Below are 22,075 nucleotides of genomic sequence, written 5' to 3'. Positions count from 1 at the left end.
CTCTGAGTGAAGACCCATAGTGAATGAAGACAGGGCCTCTTCCCTCTCCACACACCTTTTCCACCATGATAATCAACCATGAGGCATTTCCCATCAGAGTCCTGCCTCACAAAGGATGTTTACAACAGAAATGTGAAAGCCTGAGGAACCACAGCCAGCAGGACACTTGTTCTTCAAGAAGTCACAAGCCCCGGCACCTTGCATCCAACACGCTCGGCATGACAGGAGACAGGCTCGAGGACCTGAAGCTTCTGAGGAGAACCATCGAGAGTCACTTTTGCTTTAATACATTTCTGAGGGTGGGGATGATGAGTGCAGAATAACATACACAAAGCTGGAAACCGATGGGCTACTTGAGAAGCTCCACTACGTTCAGACTCGGAACTATGATTTCCTTGAAGATGGGCACATAGTTTGGGTTTTCCTGCCATGGGACCCTGCTCCAGATTCCTGACGATGGTCTGCTTCATGTCCTGGCTGCCATCCCCTCGGGTGGCCAGCAGTGTGCCAATGTGGCCATCCTTGATGTCTGGGTATTTGCTGACCAGAGTTGAAACTTCCAGGCACAACTTCTGCAAGGGCGACAGTAGGGTTACTGTGCTCACCTGCATGTTTGCCGAATCCAGAGGCCAGCTTCTGGAATAGGAAGTGGAGCAGCTCAGCCTCCCTGACTGTCTTCTCGGCACCTCCTTAGTGCTCCAGGATGAGACGTGATTCTGCGTGATGGCCCACAGGTACCCACCACCACTCACTCTCACCCTCTTTTTGTATGGATTTTTAGTTTCTGCAAAATCACTGAAATATTCTTCCGCAGTGACACAGATGATGTCTACAGCGTTTGAGCCTAACAGCCACTTCTTTGTTATCAGCTCATCGAGATGTTGCTCCAGATCCTGGAAGACCTCTTCCTGGTATCTGCTGCAGTCTCCTCGCAACAACGGTGTCTAAAATCCCATCCATGTTTGGTTGGCTCAGAGACACACCCTCTTCCACTTCATTTTAAAAATACTTCCTTTTTAAACTGATGAGGGCTTCCTTGAAGCTCTGACAGCTGTGATGATTGCTATCATATCCTGAACATAGCAGTGTGGTGCTGCCAATGTTTCAGATGTTCTATATGCAACGGAGCCTCAACTCTGTGTCTGTTTAAGAAAGGATTCATTTGCTGAAGACGCAAACTGGTAATTTGTTTTCAAATCTTCGCTCATCTGAGCAGTTATTTAAAGAATTTGATGGAACGCCCGGAAGACAGTGGTAGGGAGTGTTCCCGCTTGGGGCTGCTTTGGGCTCCGTCTCTTTCATTCAGTCTTTAGTGTCTGTATCTAGTGCTTTCTGCAGCCAGCCAATGATGTTTGAAGTGAGAGCTGACATGTACAGATGGAGCAGCTCAGACACCACATTTGAAGAAAGTCAAAGCTTCAGGGCATTGACGTCCACTTCTGGGACCAGCTCCACATTCCCAGTCATCTTTGCGCTTGTGTAGGTGTTTAAGACCCAGGTCAAACAGGCTCATAATCTCACTTGCTTCTAGATCTTCCCACAAGATCTGCATCCAGGTTCTCAGGGCTTGGTGGTTGAGGAGTTTCTGAAAATCTCATAATGGGGAGAAAAGCACACAACCATCAGGTTTTTGGCAACAATGGGGTCATCTAGGACACGCTTCCATATGATTTCCAGGTGGCAGATGAACCACACCTTGTTGGACTCCCTGGGGTTCTGCCTCTGTGCCCTCAATTCTAGCACTCACGATTCTGTCCAAGATGACAAACATTTCCTCCTTCTAATTCTTGGACCTCTCAAGGGGAACAAAGCTAGTTTGCATTTTTTTTGGTCAAGTGTGCACCAATCAATTTTTCTTCCCTTTCCAAGATCCTGACAACAGAGACCAGAAAAATGGGGTCCTGGGGGGTGGTGAGCGGTGACCTCTGCAGCACCATCCCCAGCTGCTTGGCCAGCTCGTCTGAGAGCCCCTGTGTGTTCCCAAAGTCACTGTGGATGAGGGTCATGTCCACGCGGAGGTGCTCGGACATCAGCCCTTCCCAGGAGCACACTCCTGTTCCAGGTCCATCAGGTTCCAGTGGGCCTGAAGGAGTGCCCCTTGTTCAGTGAGGTCCAGGGTCCCCACTCCTCACAATCTGGGACACCGAGAAGATGTTCTTGAGGGTCTCCACAGCTGCAGTGAGCTGGGTGTGCTGCACAACGGCATCCTTCATCCTTGACGTACTTGATGCTCTTGGTGGATGGTGTGGATGCTCCACCTCAAGTCTTTGCTGACGTTGGCCAGGGACCGCAGGATGTCTCTGACATCATCCAGTGCATTTTGGAGCTGGTTCCGGCCCATGTGGCACCCCATACAGCACCCTGTCCAACCATGACTGGATAGCGACCTGCAGTGTGACCTCCACGGATGCCTTTCTCCAGGCCTCTCTTCTGAGGTTCCCCTCCTCTTTGCCCTGCTGGTCCAGGCACAGAAGCATCCCAGCGACCTTTTGAATCTCTGTTGCAACATCCTCCTGGTCTGTCTCCTTCATGGTTAAAAAGCAGGCGGAATCCGCCACCCTTCCCCGCGTGAGAGCAACGATATGCCTTGGTACTGCCACCCGGCGCCTGACTGGAAGTGTCTAGCCTTGAAATGCAACTGGATCTCTTGTTTGGTGCCACTTACTGACTGGCAAATGCCTTGAGGGAAAAACAGCACAGAGTGGTGAACTCACCTCAATGGCTTTCTTTTCTCTTGGGTCTTAGACTTTCAAGCTCTTGCTGACTGTGTTGCTCTATGATCAAACAGGTATTTTAAAAAAATTTTTAACCAGTTTTAAACTTTTTTGTTGGAATGAGGCTTGGTCTGCTACAGCTACTCTCTCATGACCAGAAACATAAATTAAAAAGCATCATATTTTTATATAAAAATCAGAACTCTCATTTTCTCTTAAAAATAAAAAATTCTAGCAAAACCGGGCCACGTTCTTGCATAGAAATAATGGCTAGAGGTAAGTAGCCCCTGTCCTTTAATTTCAGGTATATGCTCTCCAGTTTAATTATCCGGATCACTCAGTGACCCCTGAGAGTAAAAAAAGAAGAAAGTCTGTAATTGAGCTTTGAGTGATACTAATACCTAATCATGTTGTATAAAAGGAGAGCTGAATGGGACGTTGAGAATGCATAGTCAGGAGGGTAAAAGGTTGATTACAAGATTGTTGTATCACGCAACTCGAGGGAAGACAATGTTTCAGAACGGAGTTGGGCGGCGGGGATCATCTGTGCTGAATTCTGCCGAGCCTTCAAGTTGGGCCAGTACTAAATACTATCTAGTAAGTGACTTAAATGGAATTGGTGATCTTAGAAAGAGTCTTTCTAGCAGAATCATGGGGTTTACAGAGGTTGGGGTGGCTTAAGGAGTGAATCAGAGCTGTGGAAGTAAAGTGGTGATGTACACAACTAGTTAAAAAGTCTGTGTCAGGAAGGCAAGAGAAAGGATGGTGTTGGGAAGGATGGGAGCTGAGTAATACATTTCAGAGATGAGTGGTCCTTCTTGGCTGCCTTCTTGGTACATCAGCTGGCTTTCCCCACTTTCTTACAAGATGAAATGCTGCAAAGATATTTTCTTGAAGATGAGAAAGAGGAAAAGCTGGTCAGCACTCCCCTGTCTCAGGAAAGAAAGAAAGAAGGCTTGCTGGGCTCTCCGGTGGCTAACTGAGGTTGCTAGAGAAGAGAGAAAATGAAGGTGGAGAAAAGCCTGCTGGCTCTAGCCACTCACCAGACCTGAGCAGCCCTGCCTTGTATGAAGTCATCCCCCTTCCCTGCCTTGACAGAGGCAACAATCAGAAGATAGCAGCTCGGAGGCTGCCTGGGTTTTCCTTTTCAAATACCTTTGGAGGGCTGGGACCTTTTTCCCCTAGCTTCAGGGATCTGTTCCTTGGCGCCCCAGTAAAATTACAGAAGCAGTCTGCCTGATAATGACTGTAAATGATAGAGACGATCAGGTTTACCTTGTGACGTCCTCAGGGAACTTGCGGTTAGTTTAGTCTGAATTTAGCATCAGCTGCTCCAGTTCCTTTCTTTTCAGCAGGCAGTGGCTGGACTCATCCTGTATTCTTTCAAACCTAATTAGTGTGAGGGCTTTCCCTCCCTCTCTCCTGCCCATCCGCGCAGCCCTCCTTCCTCTCCTGCTTCCTCTCCTGTCTTGCCCGTGCTCCCTAAGCATGCCAGTCTAGGAACCCAAGCAGATTGCTTTTAGAGGGTGGGCTTTTTTGTTTCTTTGCCTTGGGAGAAACAACCCATGCCTTTGAGCTGTAGGTTATTTATTGTTCCTCCAGGAAAATATACACCAACTTGACTGAACTCCAACCTCCCTTAACTCCTTTATGGTTTGAAGGTAGTCAGGTTAAGGGTTTTATAGCTAACTAGAGATGTTTGGAATGTACTGTAGGTCTTAAACAGAAGTGAACATGCCGAATAGCTAAAGGTTGGAGGGCATAATTTTCATTAAAACCAAACCTCCAGATCTTTTAACTTACCAGAAGCCACCATGTGTGTATTTCTGTATGTATGCATATGTATATATGTATGTGTCTATGTGGATGTGTAATGTATATTACAGATACATGTTACATATACCTATATTGCATATATATACAAAGACACATACACACCCCCTGAAAGCCCTGCTTCTCAAACTTGAACGTATGGACCACTTACGCATCTTGCTAAAATGCCGATTCTGACTCAACAGGTCTGGGATGGGGACCACGTTTTGAACAGCACTTCCTAAAGAGAGTTTCACACACTCCCCTCCAGCTTCTTCATGGTAACCTAGTCAACCCACTCCTGAGTTCTGTTAATTGTTGCTCCAGTGTCTCTCTAGGCTATGTGAAAGATCCATTGGATAGGAAGCATTTTTGCTATCTCTCAAAATAGCAAATGCTTAGCTATTAAGTAAAGCAGACTCTGGATTTGTGTTCCGGTTTCCTGTTCCAGACAACTATGTTGGGAAATGTGAAAGGTGATATAAAATCTCTTTAGATTTATGTTAGTTTACTAATATTTCTTCAGTTTGTTACATTCAGCAATTAGCTCATTCATTTTTAATTAATTCGTTTTCATCTATTTTCAGGTATGCACATAAGGTTACGAATTCACTTCTTTGTACTGATTTATATGTATACCACGATTTTTGAAATTGTGGTCAAAAACATAAAATTTACCATCTTAACCATTTTTCAATGTACCGTACAGTAGTGTTATACATTTAAAAATTCTTTTGTTATAATTTGCCTACCATTTCTGAGTGTTTGTAGGAGGAAGAAAATCCAGTTGAATTCAGTTAGTCATACTGTTGAAACCATAAGTGCCAGAGTAATCTTTGAAAATATAAAGGACAACACATTACTGCATTCTTTAAAATTATCAAAGAGCTTCACATTGCACTTAGAGTAAAATGTAATCTGTTTCTCCTTATTAAGAGATTACATCCCTCTGGCTTATGTGCCGTGTTCTGACCACACTGACTTGCTTTCTTTTCTTGGTCATGCCAAGTTCTCTTTCCTGAAATGGTTTATCCACAGGACGCTGCCACCCTTCAGTGGTCCCTGACCACCACAATTCTCTGTCACATCAATATGTTTACTTTCTTCACAGTATTTGACACAATCTGTAATTATCGTGTTCATTTATTTATTCATTTATCTTCTCCCTCCTCCATACGGTGCCTATGCTCCGTGGGGAAAGCAACTTTGTCTTCACGATTGCTCTATCCTCAGCATCTAGCACCGTGCCTGATACACGGCAAGTCGTGAATAAATATAGATGCAAATGAATGAAGATGGATGTAATGTTCAGAATCTTCCAGTTCAACTTTCTTTTTGTGTGGTACGCGGGCCTCTCACTGTTGTGGCCTCTCCCGTTGCGGAGCACAGGCTCCGGACGCACAGGCTCAGCGGCCATGGCTCACGGGCCCAGCCGCTCCGCGGCATGTGGGATCTTCCCGGACCGGGGCACGAACCCGTGTCCCCTGCATCGGCAGGCGGACTCTCAACCACTGCGCCACCAGAGAAGCCCTTCAACTTTCTTTTAAAAAAAAGTAAACTGAGCTGGGAAAGTAGCTGAGAGAGACTTAAGAACTTGCCCGAGATCACAAATGTTTAATGAAGTATACGAAACAAGTACTCCGGTCTCCTGACTCCCCTGCCCTGTGTTCTTTCTGGTGATCACTCCACTGGTTATTGAAGGCCTACATCAGGGATCTAGGAAGGTGATGGAGAAACTGTAGAGTGGTCCATGACCTCCTTCTGACCTTTATAATGACTTTTGTGTAATACGTGCATATATTCTTCTTCTCTGGGGAAGTAGACTGTAGCTTCCATACAACTTCAGAAAGGTCAAAGTCTTAAAAAATCTTAAAAACCACTGGGCCACATATTCTTAAGTTCCTTGCACATTTTCTCTTGTCTTCATATCAGTTCTTCTATTGATAAGAATTGAACAATCATTATGAATTAAGTATCAGCCGTATTACCAAAGGATGTAGTGTTATGACTTGCATAAAAATGTTGCCATCTATAGGTAGAGGGTTTGGTTCACGGAATCACCTGGCACATGAGGGGTCCTCTGTCAGTTTTATTTTTCAAGACTGGCAACATGAATGCTTACATACTGGCTATAGTTGCATATACCTCAATCTTTCTTTAGCCATATTTTTGGTACCCATTCACCTAATATACTGGCAAATAAAGGAACTTCTCATTCAAATTTCTCTGCTGCACTGGAAATGAGATCATCTGAGGGCTAAGCTTTGACTCTGGAGGTTCGCGTGCTAAACTGAGATTAGCAGTGGGTTTGTGGATTTTGAATGTGCGTAGGGCTAATCCACCCCTTCCTAGGAATATTTTGGTTCTACTAAACATGCTTTTGTATAAAATGGCTCGGGGAACGGGTCAGAGGAATGGTACTGTCCTCGCAGTAGATGTTTGGTGGCACGTCCTCCCAGACCATGAACCATCCTCCCTTCCCCGAGGACAAGTCCTCCATTCAGAGGCACCCTATTCCTCATCCACTGACAGCTGGGATGGAGTGGCCAAAGCTGAGCCCACTACATGCCTCCTTATAGAAATCAGGATCTGGGAGGCAGAGATGGACCGGTTAAATCTTTGATGTGTCTATAACTCTACCTATAAATTTAGAATTGCAGGAAAATATATTTTGCCATGTATACGGAAAAACAGAGAAAGTCAATCTGTACAAAAAAGGATGAAGATGATCTAGGTAAGCTTAAAAAAAATTTAAACGAGGATTTCCTTGGTCTCTGACAACTTTCCTCACAATTACTCTTTTTTCCACATGTATTGATTTCATTACAACCAAAGCTTTACTAATACATTTTATTTCCTGTGGATGGAAGTTTTTGTTTCATTTCTTCTATTTTGCCTGGAGGCAAATGTCTATAGGTGCGGGAGTCAAATTAACTAGGTTTAAATGTCGATTTGATCACTTACTAGCTAAGTGCGATAATTTGGACACACTCATACTAAAAACGTTGTTTATCTGAAATTCAAATTTAACTGGGTATCCTTTCTTTTATGTGGGAACCCTATTTGTGACATAGTTTCTTCCTTTGTAAAATGGAGATAGTGATACCAAATCAGCAAGGATGTTGAGGAAAATGTCAAGGATATCATAAACGTTATGTAAAACCATTTATGAGAAATCCGGCTTATTACTTTCTTTCTTCCCCCCTTCTACCTATGCTGTATCTATAACACAAGAAGGCACTGCTTACAAGGCTCACCAATTGGGAGTAAACACTTCCTGGATGTGCTGAACTTCTACTGTGTTAACAGACTAATACCGAGATGAAATGACTTAAAGATGAGGCTTACAGGGAAGTGAACTGGTTCCTTTTGGAACACGGGGAAACGCTTTATTACCTCTCACGAGATGATGTCTTTATTCTTGAATTAGGGAATCTGAAAGGCTGTATATTTCAATCTACCTGACTTCGTCCAGGTACCCCATCTTGAGTACACTCTAAGATTCATTCTTGTGCTAGGGTATGTCTAGGTTTTAATTATACACAAATTCGTTTCCAATTCAAACGAGTATCCCCCCATCTGGTCTTCCTCACCTCCTATAGAAAGAGATGAGGAAAGAAAAAGCATGAGGGAAAAAGAGAAGATGATAATATACGACGAGTTCACTACTTGCCTGTTTGAGGATAAAGAACGTAAGACGCTTGATTTGGGGACACGTTATTTCTTGTCTCTTATGTCTAAATCCTTCTTGTTTTTACCTTGATTACTTCTTATATTCCCTGTGTGGAGGAACCCAGCAAGTACTGAACAATGTCTTTAACACAGGTCCAACCATCATGTTTTCTGCTCAAGAGACCCAGAGCAATGAACTTCCCTTAGAGAGGCATTTATCATCTATTCCTTTATTTATCACACCAGATCCAGTGGGATTAGCTCGGACTTTTGTCTCTTCCCAAACAGTGTGGGCTTGCTGATCCACCCCTCAGCAGTGGCCACAAAAATGGCGGGCGTCCATCTTTTCCTTCCTTGTTCAAAGTCACCACCTCTGGAGATGCCTCGTAAGGAGTGAGCCAGGAGCTCCTGGGAAATATCGGCAGGTCTAGTCTGACTCTGGATAGGCAGAGGCATCTTCCACGGTGGTTCCCTCCAGGTTTTCCTTTCCGTTTTCTTTCCTGGTTTCACCTGGGTGTGTCTGGGATGAGAGTTTACCACTTGGAGTCAACACTGCTTGCTCAGGATCACCAACGGGGATTGGTTTGGGCTCCAGCGAACGGACTGATGTACTGGGCGGCTGGGCTGCAGTCTCGCTGACCTGGTCAACTGAAGGAGGACAATTTATGTCTGTAAGCGTCTCTTCTGTCAGTGGCACCATATTTATAATTTCACACGGACTTGGAGGTGAAATATCCTTTTTGTAACAGGAGGTGCTGAAAGGGATGGCGCAAAACACAAGATCCGAGGGCAGCAGCATAAACTCGTTTTCTGGCCGGGTGATCACAAACCTGTAAGAAGAGCCAAAGGTGAATTCTGAGCCCCTGCAGCTGGGACGGTGTGGCTGCAGGCAGTGGCCAGAACAAGAAAGTCACTTTGCTGGGCCCAAAGAGGAGACGTTTTTGTTTTGCTTTGCTTTATTTAGTCTCTGATTAATAGTAAGAAACAAACAAACAAACAAAAAACAACTCTCTGGCACAGCGCAACAGGAGAGGTCCAAGGCTAGTAGCTGGGAGACTGGTTCTCACGCCTGCCTCTGAAACCAGCCACCTCTGACCCTAGGCATGCCACCTCCCTTCTGGGCCTTGCTTTTCTCATCATTTTAATGGGAGACGGATGGGACTATGGTTTGGGCTAATTGATTTCTGATGGCTTTTCCAACTATATGTTTCTCTGCTTTTAACATCCAGGACCCTCGTGAATTCGGTGGGCACAATTCTGGCACTTAGCCAAGCTTTATCAAAACTGGAAGATTACGTGCATGCCAGACATTTCCATCCTGGGTTAGGCCTATTTTCATGTGTCTGCCGCCAACTTTCACACAGAATGTAGGTTGCCCAATGGAGGAAAAAGAAAAGTAACCAAAGGTTTATTTGAAACCTTGACGGGTAAGCAAATAGTGAGTCAATGAGTTTCAAAGATCACCCAGAGCCTGGACCTGCGTGGACAGACTCTGCAGAGAAGCAGGATGTCTTGGCAGGAAATCAGGCACACGGCAAATCCTCGGAGAACATGAGTCAGATTCATGAAGACGCCAGTGTTCCTGTCAGAACGCTGAGGCAGCAGAACCGTGCATGACTTTCAGTGTCGCCCCGAATAATCACCTCTTCTTCCCTAAGCACCCATCACACGTCACCACTGATCTTTCACTGAATCATCTTCCCACTTCCCTCTCGCCCACTGAGTCCCCTGTAACCTCTGTGATATTCTAAACAAGATCTGCTGTAACCACATACTCTCTTTCAAACAGGAATATCATTTCCTTCCCTGAGGTCCGCCCAAGTATGGGCTACACCTTCTCCCAATTACCACGGTCTACAGGTTTTCCAGAGGTGTTGGGGGTCAGTCACAGGCAGACAGAGATGGGGATGGGGGGTCAGCATCATTCAGGCTTCCGAGTGCTGTTTCCAGAGCATCCCTGCTCCCCCCCATCGTTGTGGTCCATGCTCTACAGCCTTACCACCCTCCTCTTGAGTCACCTCAGTGTTATCCACACACCTCCATGTTTATTTAGGCCTTTGGCACATGGGACACTTTTTCTTCCAAACTCTAGTGCCACCGTCACCTTACGTGCCTGCAGTGTCTCTGTGATTTACGACTCCAACACGCAGACCAACTGCTTTGATTTCCACTACCCAGTTGATCTTTATCTCCCAACCACTTTCCTGACCACATACTGCTGTTGGAACTTCCTGACACATCCTGCCTCTAAAATCTCACCCTTCAATAAATCACTCTCTGACCACAACTTCCCCTCGTTCTTTCTCTCATTTCCTTACTCTTGGGTACATCCGCTCTTCAGGCTATTTCCATCCCCTGTCCTTTCCCTTTGCACTGCTGCTTCTACAGATGCACAGTAAACTCCTTTTTCCAGTCCCCTCAGTGATTGATGTAACTTTTACGTCTTTCTCAACTCCCTAGAGACTTTCCCCCTCTTTTCTCTCAGCCAGGGCTATGCCTGCACATCACCGAGAAATCCTAGTGTTACGTAAACATTCCCTAAGCACAGCCCTCATCCACAGCCAGATCTGCCTTGGCATCCTTTCTTTTCCTCCCTTTCTCCTGCGAGCGGAGAAGCTGTCTTTCTTCGTGTTCATGACTACTCCGCTTTCAGTGATTTGACTTCCTTCCCCTTCCTCCTGAAACAGGTTCATCGATCCATTTCCACTCTATTATTTTTAATTTCTTCTTCTCTACTGAGTACTGCCCGTTCCCACCACAAGACTCTTAGTCTGGACCTACATTACTGTGCTGTCTGGAGCTGGTACCCAGTACCCTTTCTTTTCTCCTCTCCCCTCCACACACATTTTCTTTCTCTTCCCCACTACTGTCAGAACGATCTTCTTTAAACTGAAATCTCTACACATCACTCCCGTATCTTACATGGACGAGGCACAGTGGCTAGAGAAAAGGCACTCAGTAAATATTGACCCAGCGAGTCCGGCAGCGAACAAGTAAATCTTTCCAGTGTGGACGGTGGCTTTTTGGCTTTAAAAAGTCGCACAGGCGTCGATGAGGGGTAAGTTACAAAAGAACCCTGACTGAAAATCTGGGTCTGCATTTCAGATTTCACTAGGGACAGAGAAACCCTTCTCCTTACATGGCCAATACTACCTGGATCCCAATCACCAGGGTTCATTCATATTATTTATACTGATCCTACACTGTTACCTACTTCCCCAGCACCCTCTGTTGCATCTGGGGGCCCTAAGCTCTGGCCGTCTCTTTCACACAGAATGACGTCGCTTTGGCCCTCATGCCTGGGCGGTGGCCGGCGCCTTCTGCACCAGCATACACTCCCCTTTTGTGCTCTGGGTTGCGCTCTTCCTCATCTATCATGCGGTACAAGCCGAGGCACAGGACTCCAAGGTTATCTAACGAGCCGCAGAATATCTGCCCAAAGGTCCTTCTTGGCTGGGGAGAGAAGAGAGAAAAACTTAGGTCTGGCGGCACTCGAATCAAGCTGTAACAAGCACTTACTGGAGTGTCACTTGCCTTTTCTCCCAGAGGAAGTCTGGAAGACCCAAGAGCTCCCTCCTAATACCTCTCTGGTGGCAGCAGCAAGTGGGCTGGAAATCAGGCTGACCATGAGTTTTGCGCATCTAATACCGGCAGCTGTTTTTATGACTCTGGTCTTTCAGGAGCTTGTCTGGGTGTGGTGTGGCAAGGGGCTATGCTCATTTTTATTACTACTGCTGGTTTGGTAACGATCAAGAAGTCACAGTGAGTACCAGGTTGGAAAATACAGGGTTTTTTTTTTTCTTGCGGTACGCGGGCCTCTCACCGCTGTGGCCTCTCCCGTTGCGGAGCACAGGCTCCGGACGCGCAGGCTCAGCGGCCATGGCTCACGGGGCCCAGCCGCTCCGCGGCATGTGGGATCTTCCCAGACCGGGGCACGAACCCGTGTCCCCTGCATCAGCAGGCGGACTCTCAACCACTGCGCCACCGGGGAAGCCCGGAAAATACAGTTTTTAAGGCACATAAAGAGAGAGCAGCCTTCTCATCCTCCTCTTGACCTTGCTCTCAAGCGACTGCCAACAAGGCACCTTGAGTAGCTGCAGGCTTCAAAGCAGCAGCCAGTGCGTTCAGGGAAGTCGAAAGAGAACAGTCTGTTTAGCTCTGTGATTCCTCAGGGTAAAGAACAGAGGACCAGACACAAATGGAGAAGAAAGGGCTGGCCAGTCCGCTGCCACCTCTGGTTCCCACAGGAAGTGGCCAGTGGCAGCTGTCCTGAGCTTAGAATCACTCACAAGTCAGCCTGAGATGAGGAACCCAGGACCACAGAAATTCAAAGGACCGGACCATGGAGGGAGCTTTGGAATGTTGTTTGCACCTGGAATTCAGATGCACAGAGCGTGGGGTGCGCCCTTATTGGCAGTACCTGCCGAGACACAGCAGACACAGAGGCAGGAAGAGGGCTGTGAAGAAGGGGCTCTGCTCAGGCCCCTCTAAAGGCCTGCCCCTGACGGTGACACCGGGGAATTGAATGCCATGTCACTCAAAACTAAACCTAAAGGCAGGCTGACCAGTAGATTCCTCACTGCAGCCTGGACTCGACACAGAGCCCCAAATGCCCAGATGCCTCATCGGGATTTGCCAGAATTATTTTCTTCCTTGCTATAATCTACTGTTTGTTAGCTCGGAGGACTAAGAAAACTCAAGCATTTTTCACTGGCTAGCCCAGACAGATTCTTAGGCCCAAACGTGGAATCCTTCTGCCTGATTTCAGGTGACATGATCAGATTTCTTTTTTTTTTTGGCCATGCCCCGCAGCATGCGGATCTTAGTTTCCCGGCCAGGGATCGAACTTGTGCCCCCTGCCTTGGAAACGTGGAGTCCTATTCACTGGACTGCCAGGGAAGTCTGGATCAGATTTCTTTAGTAGTTCAAGCGTAGGGAGAGTGGACAGGCCCTGGGTCAGACTGCCTTAGAGGGACCCTGCTTGGTCACTGGTAGGCAATACGGTCTCAGGTAAGTATTTGTTTCTCTGCACCTCAGCTTCTTAATCTGTTCAATGGAATTAATAACGATGCCTACCATGTAAACCTTTGGAGAGATAAAGTGAAAAACAAACAAAGCAGACAGGCCCAGGTCAAATGCTCAGTGAATATTAACATTACACTTATTATTAAAATCCTTGTCAAGGGACAAAGTTATGGGACCTCTCTGATGCTTCCTGTGCACTTTTTTACCCGGAGGATGGGGATACTAACAATGGCTTGATCTCTCAGAATTGTTGCAAAAAACAGTTATCACGTGAAAATGCACTGTAAATTGTAAATACACTATGAATATAAATTACATTAATTTTTGTCATTATTATTGTTATTATTTATATGCTCTAGGTGATCTAGGAACCCAAACAGGTTGGATCAATTTCCAAAACTCAGGGAGGTTAGGATGCTCTACTACAAGAAGAGTTGACTCACTTGAATGTCTGACAAAATGGTTTGGTTTAAGGACAGAAGCCCCAGCTTACACCGCATTCTTCCAGGTGAAACGGTAGAGTAACTGTCATTCAGCCCACAGAACTTTTCCTTATCCAAATGTTGTTCCAGCTGAGAACTTATCCCTCCTGTCACCAGCATCTGAAGTAATTCCAGAACATGGTAATTGTAGAACGCCTGGAAAGCAAGGACGAGGCATGTGCAAAGTCAGAAGGTGGAGGTGGAGAGACGCGGCGATTTACTGGGCATCGTTGTTTGAAATGGATCTGATGGCACAAAGCAGTGTCTCTCATTATGATTAAAATCATCCCAAAGCCGGCAGTTTGGGTAGGGCACTGGGTTAGGCAAAGTGCAGAGAAAATAGCACTGACCCCGTTCCTGCTCTTTTGGGGAGGACTTACACTGTAATAGTAGGAGAAGACGGGTAATGACACTGACCCCAAGGGTGTCCCCGCTTCCAAAAATGACCAGAGGAGTGTATCAGGCCACAGATACCCTAATAATCATCAACATGTATTTAAAATATGTATAGAGGCTTCTAGAGATTTTCCTTAGGGGACTACTTATATTACTATTGGCGTCTACACTTGAATCTTCCGGATGTAAATCTACTTATATTCCTTTTGATTCTGACCTATTTGAGGACAGGTATTAACTTAATCTCCCACAGTGTACATCTCCCATGGTGTACTTCGAAAACAGCAGGTATGGAGTATAAAATGAATGGGAATTCAGAATATTTGGCGTCAAAATGAAGCCAGAGATTGACGACTGACGTGTGGGTCAACTTAGTTTGAAAGTAGCTCGAGTCTGAATATGCCAAGCCATTTTCTTAGACTCTTTTCCCAAAGGATTTCAACACACTCAGTGTTGACTAGGCAGTGACATACATGGAAATATCACTGTAATAATTGCCCATGAGGTTTTCTTAAATCCAGTGTTATCTATATAATGTTCTAAATTTCCTACCCTCTGTCTTATCTGAATCGAACTTTTATCCCAATAGAAATGAGAATTTACATGGTTATATAGCACCTACATAAAAATCAGTAATTTTGTTTTCATTATAAATAATAGGAATGACTTCCATCGTTATTGAGAAATTTTACCATTCACTTTCTCCATGCCCCAATTCAGGGACTTGTCTTCTGAAGTCTGGGTTATGAGACACACCTCTTTACTAGTCTTTTTCTCATTTACAATCCATTGCTCAAAATGCTTCCAGAGAGATTGTCCAGAAACGCAAATGAGATCCCGCCACCCATCCCTTGAACCTGCAGTAAAACCAAGCTCAGACTCGTTTCCACGGTCTTCAAAGCCCTCAAGATCTGACACCAGCTCCCTCTCTGAGCTCATCTCCATGAGCCATGGTTCTCTCCGGTGCACACTATAGTCAATCTGCAGTCGCTCAAGTGACACTTTTACTCCTTCATGCCTTTGCTTTAGAACAGCTGGTTCATCTTTCCTCTTCGAAGACCCTATACTGGCTTCCTCATCAGAATGAGATTTTCCTTTCTTTGTGATCCCATGGCCACTGGCTTTACTCTATTGTATTCTTCTGCATTTTAGAGCTAGCTGTTTGTACGGAACACACCTGAGTTTGAATCTTGGACTGGCACATCCTAGTGGACCGAATTCTTTCTCATAGTTTTATGATTTTAAAGATGACATGATAATACCCACCTTTGAGCACTGTTTGCAGGATTCAATGAGATATACAGCACACACCACTGAATTGTGCTGTCTTCGACACTGGTGTTCACGTACCTGGATCACCTGGAGTGATATTCATGAGACCCGATTTCTGGGATCCCAGATCTACTGGATCAGAATTTATGTACGGGAGTGGGAATCAGAATTTAAAGGGCACCTCTGGTAGTTTTGACACTGGTGGTCCTCAAATTACACTCTGAGCAACAGGCCTTAAATGATGTGTTCTTTCAGACAGACTTTGTCTACTTAACATTCACGTCTTCAAGAGCACATTGGACCAGGCAGGTGTAAGAATATTCAGTGCAAAAGTTGCTGCAAACAATTATTACAAATGATTTTTAAAAACTGAGTACAAATACAGCTGCCAGAATATTGAGTATAATTGGCAGTTGAATTTTAACAAATAAACCAATACTGTTAGCAAAATGTAGAGCCCACTGGAGAAGGCGACCTAGGAAATAATATAATCTATGTAAATTAAGAGAAAATAAAAAGAGAAGGACTTTTACAATATTTTTCAGATTAAAGATGACTTCAAACACCTTCTCCATCCTAATGTCCAGACTGAAAGAACGAACCTCCTGACAGTCACCTCCGTATATTCCCTCCCTGTTGCATCCTCTACCCAGAAGGGTCTTATGGATCTGGCCCCCTGAAATCCAGGAGGGAGTGGAGGATGTAAATCCAGATTGGACCACAATCCGTTTAAGAACAAGTGGCCGTAATGTAGAATGATCAAACATAATGCTGTTAGAATACTTCTCCACTGATTAAAAAAAAAAAAAAAGGTGTAATTTCTAGGGTTATCCTGGTGTCGATGCCTCTAGGGAAACATGTACTTTACATATTTAACAGAGAGAGGCCTAGCTTTTGACCCTATCATTTCTTCAGTTTTGACATCAAAAGGCTTGCAATTCTATATTGGGGAAAATTATGCGATTTACATGTCACCCTTATTCTGAGCCCATCTTACATTCTTATTATTCGGGGTTCCATGGCACTGCCATTATGGGTCTCTTTTTTCTTTCCTCCCTTCCTCCCTTCCTCTCTCCCTTCTTTCCTTTTTTTGGTTTTCATTCTTTTTTTCTTTCTCAAGAAAATATGAAAGTTGAAATGTGCATGAAACATTTTAGGACTTCTAAACTTGAATAGTGTTTCTAATATACTCAGATTTATATTATCTAATATCTAATATATCTAATATCTAATGTAATCAGTTCAATCAGAATTTGAACTTTTGATGCTTGAAAATGTTGCAGCCCAAAGTGTTTTAACTTTTAGCTACAGTGAAGTTTGAGGTTTCTCTCATATTACTCCTTAATAACATAGATACTAACATCCTGGCCACTTACTACTTTTAATTCTGAGAATCTCAAAAGGTCTTAAGGCCCACATTTTCTGAGAAATACTTCTAAGGTGAGAATGAGGCTATATGGTAGGAAAACTGCCAGTAACCAGCTGAGTGAACTTGAGATCTCAAGCCAGGTAACTTTTGTTATTTTCCTTACCTCCCTTATAAGTAAAGGGAAATGCTCCCTACTTCATGTCCAGGTTTGAAATCCTATTGTTATAAAGCCATATGGGAGTCCTGCTCCCATATGGAGGGGTCTGAGTGCACCTCCATATTTTTATTTAATTTTTATTTTTTTGCGGTACGCGGGCCTCTCACTGCTGTGGCCCCTCCCGTTGCGGAGCACAGGCTCCGGACGCGCAGGCTCAGCGGCCATGGCTCACGGGCCCAGCCGCTCCGCGGCATGTGGGATCTTCCCGGACCGGGGCACGAACACGTGTCCCCTGCATCGGCAGGCGGACTCTCAACCACTGCGCCACCAGGGAAGCCCTCCATATTTTTATATAGCATTGAGCTGAGGGTTAAAAGTGAATCCCAATTACACCTTAGGGGCATGTTTCTCCACCTGGGCCAGGAGTTTACAGTAGTATTCCAGAGGATACCTGAAGCCATAGTGTTGGCTGAATCAGAAGATTTGGAGGGAAAATCCATTATTTTTATCTTGGAAAAAAAAATCACAGGGATATCAGGGGATAGAAGGGGAAAACTACATGACAATCTAAAACAGAACTTCAGTACTTTGAGGCGGTGACAAGTTCACGCCACATTTTTCAGGCTTTGTTCTCTCCTTGGGACCTGTGAGTTCATCCTCCTTGTGTTTCTTATGGGCCACCTGGAAGCACAGTGCAGTTTTCCAGGGACAGGTGAGAAGGAAGAGAGGGCCCCGCAATATTAGGTCGAAACAGAGTTCACTGAGACGCGAGTCAAGGAGGTGACCTCATCCTGTTCCAGAAGCTGCTGAGGTGTCAGCCCCCTTTATCCTGAGGGAGCCTGTTCGGAGCGCACCAGTCCGCAGCCTTTCCCTTCTGCAGAGGATGGCCACCAGGGAAACACACATTTTGATTCTAAGCATAACCTCTGACTGTGCAGCCACGGTAAACAGACCTCTTGGAGCATCAAGCTGGACGGCAGGTGGGAAGACCCGAATCTGGAAGATGTTTCTTGGGGAGGGAAATTATGGGACAAAATGGATGTGCAAAATGGGGTGGAATGGCTGACTCCTGTCTCCCGGACAAGACTCCCAACCGGGAGCTGAAGACTTGACTCGGAAGACAGAGAACAGGAATCTGGCTCTCTTATTTTATGCCTCTCTGTTGGTCAGATTCTCTAACTTCTAGGCAGTGGTTTTTAGTCTTCTCAACAACAGAAGTCCTTCTTTAAATCAAATCTCAGGCAGGAGCCTCGTGTGAGACCCAGATGAGAGTAGAGTAGTTCTGACTGGGGGGAAGGGGTGGGTGGGCACTGGGGAGGGTGGGTGCACCCTGGTCTTCTCCTCCCTGCTCATCCCTCAGGGACTCTGGAGCACCCCGGGAGGCGGATTCCTTCAAGTAGAACTTCAACCTCAGTGTATTGAAAGGACACTCGTAATCACAGAAAGAGCCTTCTGGAGAGGCAGTGGATTTGGTCGTAATGGATTCGGTCTGTCTCTGGAACCTTAGGAATTTGGGTCTGAAAACCAACTTGTCATCTGTAAGTGCTGTGACCTTTGGCACATTAGTCACCCCTCTAGGCTTCAGAGTCTTGATCTGGAAAACAAGGCTAGCAACTGTATCCTCTTGGTTAGGTTGACGGGAGAATTAAACTGCAGGTAACGCATTCAGCAAAGACCTTAAGTAAGTGCCTGAGAGATGATGTTACCATTGTTCTTACCCCAGATATTGCTCTGATTATTATCTCAACAATGAAACCGTTGGAAGATGCCGCCTCAAGGTCTGTGCTGGTAAAGACTCGCAGGTGTGATGCGGAGGAAGAGACCCGTGAGTGTCAGTGGTGCCTGCCGTGGGCATGTGATGGAGGGAGTGATGACCCAGGCCCGTGACTGCCACCCTAACTTTATGGGGACATCGGGACCTTGGCCCTCCTCCCGCAAGCCTGCACAGGACACGCTCCAATACGTATGGAGAATGAAGTGGCTGGACACACACTGTGGGGCCACCACAGGGCCCCAGATGGTTTCAGTGCAGGAGGATATAAATGTTCTCTTCTTCGCAGAGGCTACTGCTCTCACCGCCCGTGAGCAGGTGGAAGGGCAGGAGGCCAGCCAAGACCAAACTGTCCTCGGATGAGCAGACACAGTGAAACTGGAGGCTCAGCCCTGGCCCTTGGGCTCTTTCTTTCTGTGTGGCTGATATGATAGAAAGTCACCCCCGTCCTTAGAAACCAAGTGGAGCCAGTAGTACCAGGTCCAGGGGGAGGGAAACAAGTGGGCAGCATCCCCTGAGCATTTTCAAGGGTCTAATTCAGCTCATCAGGGCCAGAGATTTGCAGTTGGAGCTCCAAACAGTGTTAAAGTGTGTTCGTTCTGCTGAGCCATTCATCATCAAGGATTTGAGAGCTGGGGCAGGAGGCCACTAGGTAGAGATGAAGAAGTTCAAGTTCCAAGCCAGCCCCCTTGACATACAGGATGCCTCGTACCCTGAAGCTCCACTGCCGTCCTCACGGCCTCGTCAGACGACCAAGTGCCAGTCCAAAGCCAGGCACTTCCCAGGAGTCCCCAAGGGCAGGCTGAGGGCCCAATGCGGCTTGTGACCTCATGTGACTGTCCCCCATCCCAGGCCACCATATGTGGCTTTCTCTCTCTCCCACAGACTTCACCACGGGGCCTCAGAATAGACTCCTGAATTTTTACACAGCTTACTTCATGTTCCAGCAGAATGAGACACAACGGCTGAAGGCAGCCTGGGAGGAAGGGGCGCTCCTCAAAGAGGCCGCAGGCTCACTCTCCTAAGGTGAGTGTCGAGAAGCCTCATCACCAAGTTCGTGCTCCCCGTGCTGGCTCACGGGATGTGCCTATTGCTGGACACTCTCTCGGTCCTCACGGCCCAGCCTGCTCCTCCCACTAAGTCGAAACAGAGTCTGTGACTTTGCTCCTACCTGTGTGGGCCAGTGGAGTTTAACCGAGGCTGGAGTTTAAGTCACAAAGCTGCCTGCTGTCTAGGGATCTCTGAAGGGAACGGGGACCTTAAACCCTTCTAAAATGTGTCCTGCAGACAGATCCAGTTCACCAGGTCACCTCCTTGCCTGACACTCCGGTCCCTAATTATGGGCAGGGTAACTGAAGTATTCACGACAGGCAGCGTCTTAAAATCCTTTCCCTGACGGAGCTACCTTCCCAGGAAAGTGACCTGACTCGACTTCCCTCGTTGACTCTCTGTCTGGCTCAGTCAAGGCTGAATCCCGCTTAATTTGGGAAATTCGTAGTCTGTCAGCCTGTTCAATGGTAAACGATCACTGACACGGTATGACCTTTCTGAGAGCTCAGCGGGGTTTACGAGGACCCTCCCCCGAAAGGCTTAGGGAGACAGAGCCGAGCCGGGCAACATAATCCACTGATGCCATAAGGGCGAGGCATGTGCCCTGACCACGCTCCCCTAAAATGCAAACTGCGCTTCTGAGGCACTTATACGATTCAGGAACGATGCCTCTTCTATGCGGAATTCCAGAGGGCAGCCAATCTAGCAAACTGTGCTCAGAGCCTTGTGCTGTGTCAGCATCTGTGCACAGATGTTCAGCCTTTCTGCAGCCCTTCTCTTGGGACATCTGGGTAGGAGGCATCTGTGAGGGAGTGGGTTACAAGCATTTCCCCTGCAGGAGTTCTTGCAGCCATTCACAAATGGCTACGCACAGATTTCCTAAGGTTTAGTTAAATTCCTTGAACACCCTGGGAATGCTCCCACCTGACCTTCCCTCTGCCTGGAATGTTGCTTCCCCAAAGATCAGAAAGGCACGTGCTCTCCTGTTCCCAGGACTTGACTCACATACCGCCTCCTCAGGGCTGCCTTCCTAGGTCGCCTTACTGAACTTTCAACTCCTTCCGCAAACCCTACACGTCCTATCTCACATCACCGTGGCCCTCCTATCTATCTGACATAATACTTATCATGTGTGTATCAACCTCCTCCATGGGCATGAGCTCCACATGGGCAGAGACTGGTCTGTTTCATCACTGCTGTGTCCTCAGCACCTAGGACAGCACCCTACAAGGTGTTCAATAGGCATTCGCGCAATGAATAAATTCTACTCGTGGAAATCCTGCAATCCATGCAAGGGAACTGCTCGGGGAAAGAATGACCGTGCAGTCAAAAATGCATCCCAGGGGCTTCCCTGGTGGCGCAGTGGTTGAGAGTCCGCCTGCCGATGCAGGGGACGCGGGTTCGTGCCCCGGTCTGGGAAGATCCCACGTGCCACGGAGCGGCTGGGCGTGTGAGCCATGGCCGCTGAGCCTGCGCGTCCAGAGCCTGTGCTCTGCAACGGGAGAGGCCACAATGGTGAGAGGCCCACGTACCGCAAAAAAAAAAAAAAAAAAAAAAAATGCATCTCACAAGAGGGGCAACGTGGAGGGAGACTGGACTCAGCTCTGAATAAAACTCACACCACCAAAGGCCAAAGAAACAAAGCCCTTTCCTTGAACCCCGCATCCTTTCATGGACAATTTCTGTATAGCTTGGGGATATTTTAGAGAGAAGAGAAAGCAGGATCACCGCCCAAGCTCTGACGCCAAAGAGCCTGGTCAGCCAAGAGGCACTTGAAGCTGAAGGGTGGGTTCTGTGGATGTGCTCATTCCTCCCGGCATTGAGTGTTCTGGCTCTAAGGGCTTCACGTTTTTAATTTTAAAAATGTGAGCATTTGGCTTCCTTTGCCAGGTAGTCATGAGCAAAGGTGAAATGATGTGCGTGGACAAGCTTTTCTGGGACATCAACAAGCACGCAGAATCGCGAGGCGTTAGTTAGCACCATCCGCCCGAGTCCTGAGCCACGCACTCTCCCCGCGGCAGGGGCTTGGCTGTGGGGCTCCTTGGCTTCAGTGCACCTACCGTGGCCAGGAGGGAATCCAAGAAGCTGCCGGAAAAGACAGTGCCGGTGGCAAAGGACGTGCTGAGGTGCAGGCTCATTCCCGAGAGGTCTCCTTCCATCCCGCCGAGTTGTTCAATAAAGTGCATGTTGGAAGGATTTTCTGCAAGTGAAAGAGGCAAAAAGGAAAGGCAGGCAGACAAGATGAAGGATACGGGACTTCTGGACCAGGCAGGCCAAGGAGGGACCATCGCTCAAAGGATTTGATGCCTACTTTAGGGTCAAAGTGGGACCTGCCTCAACTGCAGTATATAGTTT

At 46.7% G+C, this 22,075-nt stretch overlaps 1 protein-coding gene and 1 pseudogene across 2 annotated transcripts in view; both read right to left on the bottom strand.

Moving 5' to 3' along the window:
• Positions 1–349: 349 nt before the first annotated feature.
• LOC309977528 (exocyst complex component 3-like) lies at positions 350–2,546 on the bottom strand (annotated as a pseudogene). Its single transcript has one exon. The product of its transcript is annotated as an exocyst complex component 3-like (transcript).
• Positions 2,547–8,625: 6,079 nt separating this feature from the next.
• The window catches only part of KCNU1 (potassium calcium-activated channel subfamily U member 1), a gene marked incomplete at both ends in the record, with an annotated part of 144,102 nt that continues 130,652 nt past the window's right edge, over positions 8,626–22,075 (bottom strand). Inside the window, 4 exons of the mRNA XM_082863614.1 lie at positions 8,626–9,028; positions 11,533–11,651; positions 13,667–13,861; positions 21,781–21,920. Of these exons, the coding sequence (XP_082719740.1) occupies positions 8,626–9,028; positions 11,533–11,651; positions 13,667–13,861; positions 21,781–21,920 (857 nt within the window). The remainder of the gene's footprint in view (positions 9,029–11,532; positions 11,652–13,666; positions 13,862–21,780; positions 21,921–22,075) is intronic.

Source organism: Leucopleurus acutus (assembly GCF_964270905.1).
Source record: "Leucopleurus acutus genome assembly, chromosome: 21".
Taxonomy (NCBI): domain Eukaryota; kingdom Metazoa; phylum Chordata; class Mammalia; order Artiodactyla; family Delphinidae; genus Leucopleurus; species Leucopleurus acutus.
This window is presented reverse-complemented; position numbering and strand designations above follow the sequence as displayed.